Raw genomic sequence first — 12577 nt, 5'->3', positions numbered from 1 at the left:
ACACACACTATATATACACACACTATATATACACACATACTGTATACACACACTATATATACACTTACATACTGTATACACACACTATATATACACTTACATACTGTATACACACACTATATATACACACACTATATATACACATACTGTATACACACACTATATATACAGTTACATACTGTATACACACACTATATATACACACACTATATATACACACACTATATATACACACATACTGTATACACACACTATATATACACTTACATACTGTATACACACACTATATACACACATACTGTATACACACACTATATATACACACACTATATATACACACACTATATATACACACATACTGTATACACACACTATATATACACTTACATACTGTATACACACACTATATACACACATACTGTATACACACACACTATATATACAGTTACATACTGTATACACACACTATATACACACACTATATATACACACACTATATACACACACTATATATACACACACTATATACACACATACTGTATACACACACTATATATACACATACTGTATACACACACTATATACAGTTACATACTGTATACACACACTATATATACACACACTATATATACACATACTGTATACACACACTATATATACACACACTATATATACACACATACTGTATACACACACTATATATACACTTACATACTGTATACACACACTATATATACACTTACATACTGTATACACACACTATATATACACTTACATACTGTATACACACACTATATACACACATACTGTATACACACACTATATATACAGTTACATACTGTATACACACACTATATATACACACACTAAATACACACATACTGTATACACACACTATATATACACACACTATATATACACACACTATATATACACACACTATATATACACTTACATACTGTATACACACTATATATACACTTACATACTGTATACACACACTATATATACACACTCTATATATACACACACTATATATACACACACTATATATACACACACTATATATACACACACTATATATACACTTACATACTGTATACACACTATATATACACTTACATACTGTATACACACACTATATATACACTTACATACTGTATACACACACTATATATACACACATACTGTATACACACACTATATATACACTTACATACTGTATACACACACTATATATACACACACTATATATACACACACTATATATACACACACTATATATACACTTACATACTGTATACACACTATATATACACTTACATACTGTATACACACACTATATATACACTTACATACTGTATACACACTATATATACACTTACATACTGTATACACACACTATATATACACTTACATACTGTATACACACACTATATATACACTTACATACTGTATACACACACTATATATACACTTACATACTGTATACACACACTATATATACACACACTATATATACACTTACATACTGTATACACACTATATATACACTTACATACTGTATACACACACTATATATACACTTACATACTGTATACACACACTATATATACACTTACATACTGTATACACACACTATATATACACTTACATACTGTATACACACACTATATATACACACACTATATACACACATACTGTATACACACACTATATATACACACACTATATATACACACACTATATATACACTTACATACTGTATACACACACTATATATACACTTACATACTGTATACACACACTATATATACACACACTATATACACACATACTGTATACACACACTATATATACAGTTACATACTGTATACACACACTATATATACACACACTGTATACACACACTATATACACACATACTGTATACACACACTATATATACAGTTACATACTGTATACACACACTATATATACACACACTATATATACACTTACATACTGTATACACACTATATATACACTTACATACTGTATACACACACTATATATACACTTACATACTGTATACACACACTATATATACACTTACATACTGTATACACACACTATATATACACTTACATACTGTATACACACACTATATATACACACACTATATACACACATACTGTATACACACACTATATATACACACACTATATATACACACACTATATATACACTTACATACTGTATACACACACTATATATACACTTACATACTGTATACACACACTATATATACACACACTATATACACACATACTGTATACACACACTATATATACAGTTACATACTGTATACACACACTATATATACACACACTGTATACACACACTATATATACACACACTATATACACACATACTGTATACACACACTATATATACAGTTACATACTGTATACACACACTATATATACACACACTGTATACACACACTATATATACACACATACTGTATACACACATACTGTATACACACACTATATATACACACACTATATATACACACACTATATACACACATACTGTATACACACACTATATATACAGTTACATACTGTATACACACACTATATATACACACACTGTATACACACACTATATATACACACATACTGTATACACACACTATATATACACTTACATACTGTATACACACACTATATATACACTTACATACTGTATACACACACTATATATACACACACTGTATACACACACTATATATACACACATACTGTATACACACATACTGTATACACACACTATATATACACACACTATATATACACACACTATATACACACATACTGTATACACACACTATATATACAGTTACATACTGTATACACACACTATATATACACACACTGTATACACACACTATATATTCACACATACTGTATACACACACTATATATACACTTACATACTGTATACACACACTATATATACACTTACATACTGTATACACACACTATATATACACACACTGTATACACACACTATATATACACACATACTGTATACACACACTATATATACACTTACATACTGTATACACACACTATATATACAGTTACATACTGTATACACACACTATATATACACACACTGTATACACACACTATATATACACACATACTGTATACACACACTATATATACACTTACATACTGTATACACACACTATATATACACACATACTGTATACACACACTATATATACACACACTATATATACACACACTATATACACACATACTGTATACACACACTATATATACAGTTACATACTGTATACACACACTATATACACACATACTGTATACACACACACTATATATACAGTTACATACTGTATACACACACTATATATACACACACTGTATACACACACTATATATACACACATACTGTATACACACACTATATATACACTTACATACTGTATACACACACTATATATACACACATACTGTATACACACACTATATATACACACACTATATATACACACACTATATACACACATACTGTATACACACACTATATATACAGTTACATACTGTATACACACACTATATACACACACTGTATACACACACTATATATACACACACTATATACACACATACTGTATACACACACTATATATACACTTACATACTGTATACACACACTATATATACACTTACATACTGTATACACACACTATATATACACACACTATATACACTTACATACTGTATACACACACTATATATACACACACTGTATACACACATACTGTATACACACACTATGTATACACTTACATACTGTATACACACACTATATATACACTTACATACTGTATACACACACTATATATACACACACTATATACACACATACTGTATACACACACTATGTATACACTTACATACTGTATACACACACTATATATACACTTACATACTGTATACACACACTATATATACACACACTATATATACACACATACTGTATACACACACTATATATACACACACTATATACACACATACTGTATACACACACTATATATACACACACTATATACACACATACTGTATACACACACTATGTATACACTTACATACTGTATACACACACTATATATACACACACTATATATACACACATACTGTATACACACACTATATATACACACACTATATACACACATACTGTATACACACACTATATATACACACACTATATACACACATACTGTATACACACACTATGTATACACTTACATACTGTATACACACACTATATATACACTTACATACTGTATACACACACTATATATACACACACTATATACACTTACATACTGTATACACACACTATATATACACACACTATATACACACATACTGTATACACACACTATGTATACACTTACATACTGTATACACACACTATATATACACTTACATACTGTATACACACACTATATATACACACACTATATATACACACATACTGTATACACACACTATATATACACACACTATATATACACACACTATATATACACACACTATATATACACTTACATACTGTACACACACACTATATACACACACTATATATACACACAAACATGCAGTCAAGCAAATATACAGATACAAACACATGCCTTACTGGCTTGGATACTTGTATAGATAAACTACACAGACATATAAGGGCCCACATAATGTGAACACAGACACTCACAACATACAGTCACTCAGTGGAACTGGACCCATGCTTACTACTAATATGTGTGTGTGCCCAGGTTTTGAGGGAGCCCACTGTGAGATTGATATAAACGAATGCGACAGTTTACCCTGCCTAAACAACGGCAAATGCCACGATCAGGTCAGCCGCTTCTACTGCGAGTGCCCTCAAGGTAAGCAGCAAACGTAAAGCGCTGGTTTCTGTATGTATTAACCTGCAAACGTCAGAGTCGTTGTGATCATTGCGATCGTTCTCGTGTGTCTGTATCTCAGGCTTTACTGGAGAGACGTGTCAGGTGGACACTGATGAGTGTGCCAGTACGCCGTGCTACAACGGAGCCAAGTGCATCGACAGGCCAAACGGCTTCGAATGCGAGTGTGCCGAAGGTATCGTCAGCATACAAAGCACAGAAAATAAACAATTCAAGGGGCCACTGCTGATCCTCAATATATTATTATACACATACTATACAGAGGCAGGAATACAGAAAATGTTCCCTCCGTTTTCTTTCAGGTTTCAAAGGCCCCCTGTGTAAGGAAAACATCGATGAGTGTAACCCAAAGCCCTGCCACTACGGTGTGTGTAAGGATGGCATCGCCACGTTCACGTGCGAGTGTTTGCCCGGATACATGGGTCAGATCTGCAGCGAGCAGATTAACGAATGCGACAGCAACCCGTGTCAGAACGGAGGCCGCTGCATTGACCTGGTCAACGAGTACAAGTGCAACTGCTTACCAGGCACCTCAGGTAACACACACACATTTACACACACCTAATTTGTTGTGCGGTCAGTTTGAATGAAAGGTTTGTCTGAGTTAAAGAGGTGGATAATCTGTGAGAAACTTCAGTCTATTTAGACTAGGGAGGCAAATGTTGCCAAATGCTTGTAAACAAAAGGAGAATACAGTGATCCCTCACTTATCGCGGGTGTTACGTTCCAGGACCACCCGCGATAAGTGAAAATCCGCGAAGTAGCGACGCTATATTTATTTTAATATTTATACATTATTTTAGTAGTTATACACTATCTTAAGTTTTTATAAACCCTCCCCACTCACTTATACACTACATAACACTTTCCCATTCCCTTAATAACCTTTCCCACTGTACCTGTTTCTTTTAAAACACTCCTTAAATGTTCATACATACTGTACACTAAAAGTGTTTTAAACTCTTAAACCTAGATACTAATTTTTAAAATTTGATATGGGTACTCACCATTGAAGAAGATACGTCCTAGAGGTTCAGTAGATTGATGATAATGAATTTGTTCACTGATGACGATGACGATGAATGCCAACAAGACGATGGAACGTGAAATGGTTACTGAGCCAATCAGCGACTGGTATACAGAGCAGCATTCTCTGGTTGGTTGCTTTCCATCAGTCAACCAATCATGTGTTGTTTACAATCTCACGTCGGCAAGTAGCGTCTCAAGCGGCCGCTGGGTAGGTCCTACTTTGCGTTTTTGGTGTGTACAGTATTCATCCTACGCATGTGAAGAACGAGTACCGCAAAAACCAGCGAAACAGCGAAAATACCGCGATAAATATTTCACAGTAATATTTAAGTGAAAACCCGCAAAACAGCGAGTCCGCGAAAAGCGAACCGCGAAGTAGCGAGGGACCACTGTATAGTGAATGTGGTAGTAACGTAGAACATTAAGCTGGTCATAGCTGAAAGGTGAAGTGAATAACACTGACTATCTCTTCATCACGGCACCTGTCAGTGGGGGGGATATATTAGGCAGCAAGTGATCATTTCATCCTCAAAGTTGGTGTTAGAAGCAGGAGAAATGGGCGAGCGTGAGGATCTGAGCCAGTTTGACGAGGGCCAAATTGTGATGGCTAGACGACTGGGTCAGAGCATCTCCAAAATTGCAGCTTTTGTGGGGTGTTCCCGGTCTGCAGTGGTCAGTATCTATCAAAAGTGGTCCAAGGAAGGAACAGTGCCTCCAGAACAGTGCAACCTGCCCCCTAGTGTGCTTTTTGTGTTATTACCGTCACCCATGATTAATGACACTGATGTTTGTCTTACAACAGTGCAGCGTAGGTTTGCTTTAGATAAGATAAGCAGAGACTTTATTGATTTCCTTGGGGAAATGAACTTGTTACAGCAGTACAAGAGAATGAGGGTGAAAAACAGAAAGGAAAAAGACAACTAGCGAGAAAAATGTAAGATGTAAAGATGTAATTGTAACATAGTGTGCACTTATTTACACTAAAGAAACTATAAGTCGAATGAACACAAGAAAATAAGACAGGGTTTATATAATAAACTATAAACTATAACTGTCTGCATACAGTTTGCATACAGCAATCGGGGGTTAAGGGCTTTGCTCAGGGGTCCAACAGTGGCACTTTGGCGGTAATGGGGCTTGAATCGTCAACCTTATAATTACTAATCCAGTATGTTAACTGCTAAGCTACTGCTGTCCCATCAGTTTGACATGACTGTAATCTGAGTAGTATCTACTCAGCGGGATGTACACCAGCGCAGAGATTCTGAACTCCTCGGCGTTGCCACCGGTCGGCTGGGCCCCATCTAGCGGTCATAATTGGCAGTGTCCGCAGCAGACACGTTTCTGCTAGGGCGGGATGACCGGACCATGTGGGTGGGGTCTGATTAGTGGATAGAGGCGCCTGTGCAGAATGCATGGGTGAAAAAGGGTTTCGCTAAGGGCTGTGTGCAGGTCAGAGGAGGCGTGAGCAGCAGTATACCCACCTCGACTGCAATCAGAGATCCTCCAGCAGCGGAGGACAAATTGGCTATGCTAAATTGGGGAGAAAATGCATCAATAAAATAGAAAAGAAGAAAGAAAAAACAATTTGATCACAAATCAGATTCCTTTCCACTCAGTTTTTACCACAAAGCAAATGTTTTCCTGCTAAAAATAACAATCCTGGAGTATCACACGTTCTGGAAATCAGCATAAATTAGTTGTGCAGAATAAAATGTGGCAGCCACATGAATTTATGCCACCGTTCCTCTGCTGTAAAATCTGGTAGCTAAACCGTCCCTGCAGAATTTCTAGGATTTGTGTAATAAATGCGTCACATGACCGCTGAGGTGTGTTACAGCGTGAGGATCGGACAGCACCGTGACTCGTTCTGCACTCAGTGTGTGTGTGTGTGTGTGTGTGTGTGTGTGTGTGTGTGAAACAGGCCGTACAGGTCTGTCTGCTCGGCTTTCAGTTCTGCCTCCGAGTTCTCACAGACCTGAACGTCCTGTCATCTCTGTCTCTAGGTGTGAACTGTGAGAACAACTACAACGACTGCGCCAGTAACCCCTGTCAGCACGGCAGGTGTAAGGACGGAATAAACAAGTACAAGTGCGAGTGCGATCCTGGTTACGCAGGTAAATCTGAGGTCTAAAGTTTCATGTTTCAATCATAGAGGTGGGCAATAACATTTTCCAAGGGGCCACATGAGAAACTGGGACTGTCGTGGAGGGCCGGACCCACAGGATAAACATAATCCAGCTTAAAAATGAATTGTATCTCTTTATAAAAAGCAGTAAATTGTACAGTTCTGATAAGCTGATATTGGAAAGAGTCGATGTTACTATCAGGCAGAATTAAAACATTAACGTTATCTCACTGTTTTAATCCACTTTCATGAATTCAGACGTGAACGAAATGTGTGCATGCTTTTAAATTTCTTTTAAATGTCCTTTGTTCTCTCATCGGTTCGAAACTCAGCTCTGCCATCCGGCTGGGCTGGGCGGCTACATGAACAACGATTGGCTTGTTGTTCATTCAGGGTGGAAGCCGGATAGGGACCTCATAACTGATGCAGTTAGGACCTCTGCTGGCTGATTGATGGTGCCTGCACGAGTCGGGCAAAAATGCATTGATCAGGGTGTGCCTCTGTACACAAAGCTGATCCGTGTATGAACAGTCGGAGGGGGCGTGTGTCGGTCTCGCTCTCCTCAATCAGCAGTGGGGATCGGCATCGATAGAAAGGAAGCGTAATGCAATCGGGTAATTGGATACGACTAGATTGGGAGAAAAATTTCCTTGTTCTTGTTGGATATTCATTTTTTGAAAATCACAAAGCTGGTCTGGTCCGCTCCAGTCCCTGATGTCCAGCGTTTATAAACAGTCCTTGTTGCTTTTGCAGTTTAGCTTCAGATCTGAGCGCTCAGCATCGTTCAAGTTCTGGTATTATTCTGTGTTTAGTGCCATAACGAAGATTTAAATCGTAATTCCTAAACACAGTTCCACAAACTCTGTTCTCCATAAACTAAACGCACGGCTTTACATCTGACTTCAATAAATAAATACTTAAACGTCTATGTCTTGTTAAACACTTAACAAGTGAAGTTGGATACACTCACACACACACACACACACACACGCAAACGTAAATTGAAACTTGCGTAAGCTGAAAAATAGCAGTAAAAAGCAAAGGCGTCGTATTTCATGTGCGATGTGCATTTATTCACGTCTGATTTCTAATTATCACTGAGCTCATGCGGGCCGGATGTGGCTCATGGGCCGTACAATGCCCAGGTGCTTTAGTGCAGCGTTTCCAAACCTTTTTTGCACCACGGACCAGTTTCTTATAAGATATAATTTCACGGACCGGCGGGGAGTGGAGGATTTAATAATATTGCTCACAAACGGTGTAAAATTTGCTTTTTCCGCTGCAAAGAGACGCTGCTCCATTTAGGGGTGACAATAACACCCAAAATAGAAGCAGTGAAAACTGCTTTTCTAGTGATATCTGATTATTCGTGCAGCCCGGTAATAAATGACCCACAGACCCACGGACCAGCCCCTGGTTCGGTGGTTGGAGACCGAGTGTGTTGGCTTTAGTGTGTTGTGGGTTTGATTTTGAATGGATATAATGGCCCTTTTTCCCATTTGAATCGTGTGTAAATGCTATTTATTCTGTACATAACTAAGATCTGATGTAATTAACCCCTCTCCCCCTTTTTTTTGTCACCCTAACCTGCTTTTTATCGATCAGGCGAGCGCTGTACCGAGGATATAGATGAGTGCAGCTCCAGCCCGTGTCTGAGCGGCGGGACGTGCGTGGATAAGGTGAACGGATTTCAGTGCCAGTGTCCGGCCGGCACCCACGGTCCGGTCTGCCACTCCGGAGCGGACCGCTGCGCCCCTCTGCCCTGCCTCAATGGTGGAGAGTGTGTGGAGGAACAGAACGGGTATCAGCCTATATTACGCATATGCACACGTGCCAGTGATGATGCGACGACTGAACGGGCTGCCTGTGTGGGACCGTGTGTACTCATTTTAAAACCTCTGTGTGTATGTAGGTACCGCTGCGTGTGTAAGCCTGGCTACGAGGGCCAGAACTGCGACATGGAGAAGAACGAATGCGAGTCGAACCCGTGCCTGCATGGAGCAACCTGCATGGATGCTGTGAACAGCTATAACTGCAACTGCCTGCGTGGGTTCACAGGTGAGCATGGTGAACAACAGTGTGTGTACAGATCCAGTACCGAGTACCGCTCTTAATAAATAAACTAGTCATTTTTAAAACATTTATGTATTCATTTCACCTTTTTTTTTATCTCAGGTCGAAACTGCGAGATCAATATTAATGAATGTGGGTCAAATCCATGCCTGAACAAAGGAACCTGTGTAGATGGAGTGAACAGCTACACCTGTCACTGCCCCCTGCCTTACACAGGTAAAGCACACACTCGTCCTGCCTAAATAGAGAAATAGAAATAGCGTCACATCTAGCAGGAGCAGCATTGTTGGCAAGGCGAACTTGACTTACAGTCTTTACCCTAAAAATAAATAAAAGGTAGGAGCATTTTAAGGGATCTAAGTATTTAGACAGCTGAAATATGTCTATGTAGAGAGATCACTAGGTTTTCAGACAGACCCTAAAAATAATCAGTCCATTCTGCTGCCACTGTATCTATGAAACTTATGTTTAACAAAATTCAGCCAATCAGAGGTGGCTCTGAAGAGCGTCTCTAGTACTACAGTGTTTATTCTATACAGAGTCTAAAACAATACAGATACTGTACATGTTTATATACGCATGGTCTTCACACACAGGGAGGTACTGTGAGGAGGAGCTGGTGCCATGTGCATCTCAGCCGTGCCAGAGAGGAGGTGTGTGCCAGCCATCGCTCGATTACACCTCTTACACCTGCAGATGCCCCAGTGGCTGGAAAGGTGAGTCTGCTGCCTGTATACGTCTATTCTGTATCACTGATATAGTGATGTATATAGTGATATAGTGGTTTTCAACATATGTCTGCACGTAGTTTATGTATAATCAGTAGGATAATGTGTTCCAGCTTTTTAATTTTTAAACACCATGTATTTAATTGTAATTCTTTCACTACTGAACACAGTGTTCATTCACTCCATCATACTTACTACACATATACAATTGTACAGGTTTCAGTAGTCACCACATATGCATCTGCTATGTACAATAAATGACACTGCTTTTGTTTATGTATTATATACGACCTCTGTAGGTGCAATAATGTCTAACTGTGACTGTACACACACACACACACACAGTGCAATATGTAACTGTACACATTTACATTTTCAGCATGTAGCAGATGCCTTTACCCAAAGCAACTTACAATTGAGACTTTATACATTGCAAGCGATTGGGGGTTAAGGGCCTTGCTCAGGGGCCCAACAGTGGCAACCTGGCAGTCTTGAACCAGTGACCTTCCAGCTTCTGTGCAATATCTCTACAGTGATGTAGCTCAGCGGTTAAGATACTGGACTAGTAATCATATGGTTGCCGGTTCAAGACCCACCGTTGCCTAGTTGCCACTGTTGGTCCCCTGAGCAAGGCCCTTAACTCTCAATTGCTTGAACTGTATTCAGTGATAAGTGCAGGGCAGTTGTAGCCTAGTGGGTAAGGTACTGGACTAGTAATCAAAAGGTCACATGTTCAAGCCCCAGCACTATGAGGCTGCCACTGTTGGGCCCTTGAGCAAGGCCCTTAGCCCTCAATTGCTCAGACTGTATACTGTCACAGTACTGTCAGTCGCTTTGGATAAAAGTGTCTGCTAAATGGGGGCAGCCTAGTGGTTACGGTACTGGACTAGTAATCGAAAGGTCACCTGTTGAAGCCCCAGCACTACCAGGTTGGGCCCTTGAGCAAGGCCCTTAACCCTTAATTGCTTAGACAGTGTACTGTCACAGTACTGTAAATCACTTTGGATAAAAGTGTCCGCTAAATGCTGAAAATGTACATGTAAATCCCTCCTGGCACTAGACCAGGGGTCTCAAACTCGCGGCCCACGGGCCAATTGCGGCCCGCAGGCCGATATTTTGTGGCCCCCGACTTAACGTCAAAGTTCATTGTTAGTGCGGCCCGCACGGTTTTCTCACACGCACCTATTTTGCCGAGTCGTTGCGCAACGCATTATTTTTTGACTTAGCAACGTATTTGCAATGTCACTTGGCTGAAACGTGATTCAGAGAGACACCAAGTGGAAGGAAAATATATCCTGTCAGCCAGTGCAAGATACAGAGGACAGAAAGGTGCGATCGCAAAAGAAAACAAATTTACCAAGAACAATTTAATCAAAAAGAGCAAGAATTTAAAATATATAAAACAGACAATGCACTTGATATTAAGAATTAAGAGAGGTGAAGTAACATGGACACCAGAGTTAGCTCAGTGGCAGAGAGATTTGGTAGAGCAGAAGGATGTGTAGGATGTAAACAAAAAGAATAAAATCTAGATCACTTTATTTATGAATGTGAAATGTATAAACACCTGAGAGATAAATTTAATAATGATAAGAAAAATAATAA

At 38.7% G+C, this 12577-nt stretch overlaps 1 protein-coding gene across 1 annotated transcript in view; it reads left to right on the top strand.

Moving 5' to 3' along the window:
- The window catches only part of notch2 (notch receptor 2), a 124704-nt gene that overhangs the window by 91397 nt on the left and 20730 nt on the right, over positions 1-12577 (top strand). The window contains exons 9-16 of the mRNA XM_062998819.1: positions 4862-4975; positions 5076-5189; positions 5317-5550; positions 8050-8160; positions 9777-9972; positions 10084-10229; positions 10347-10460; positions 10841-10960. Of these exons, the coding sequence (XP_062854889.1) occupies positions 4862-4975; positions 5076-5189; positions 5317-5550; positions 8050-8160; positions 9777-9972; positions 10084-10229; positions 10347-10460; positions 10841-10960 (1149 nt within the window). The remainder of the gene's footprint in view (positions 1-4861; positions 4976-5075; positions 5190-5316; positions 5551-8049; positions 8161-9776; positions 9973-10083; positions 10230-10346; positions 10461-10840; positions 10961-12577) is intronic.

The sequence above is a fragment of the Trichomycterus rosablanca genome, chromosome 7, assembly GCF_030014385.1.
Source record: "Trichomycterus rosablanca isolate fTriRos1 chromosome 7, fTriRos1.hap1, whole genome shotgun sequence".
NCBI lineage: Eukaryota > Metazoa > Chordata > Actinopteri > Siluriformes > Trichomycteridae > Trichomycterus > Trichomycterus rosablanca.
The sequence above is the reverse complement of the archived record's forward strand: the minus strand, read 5'-3'. Positions and strand labels throughout refer to the sequence as shown.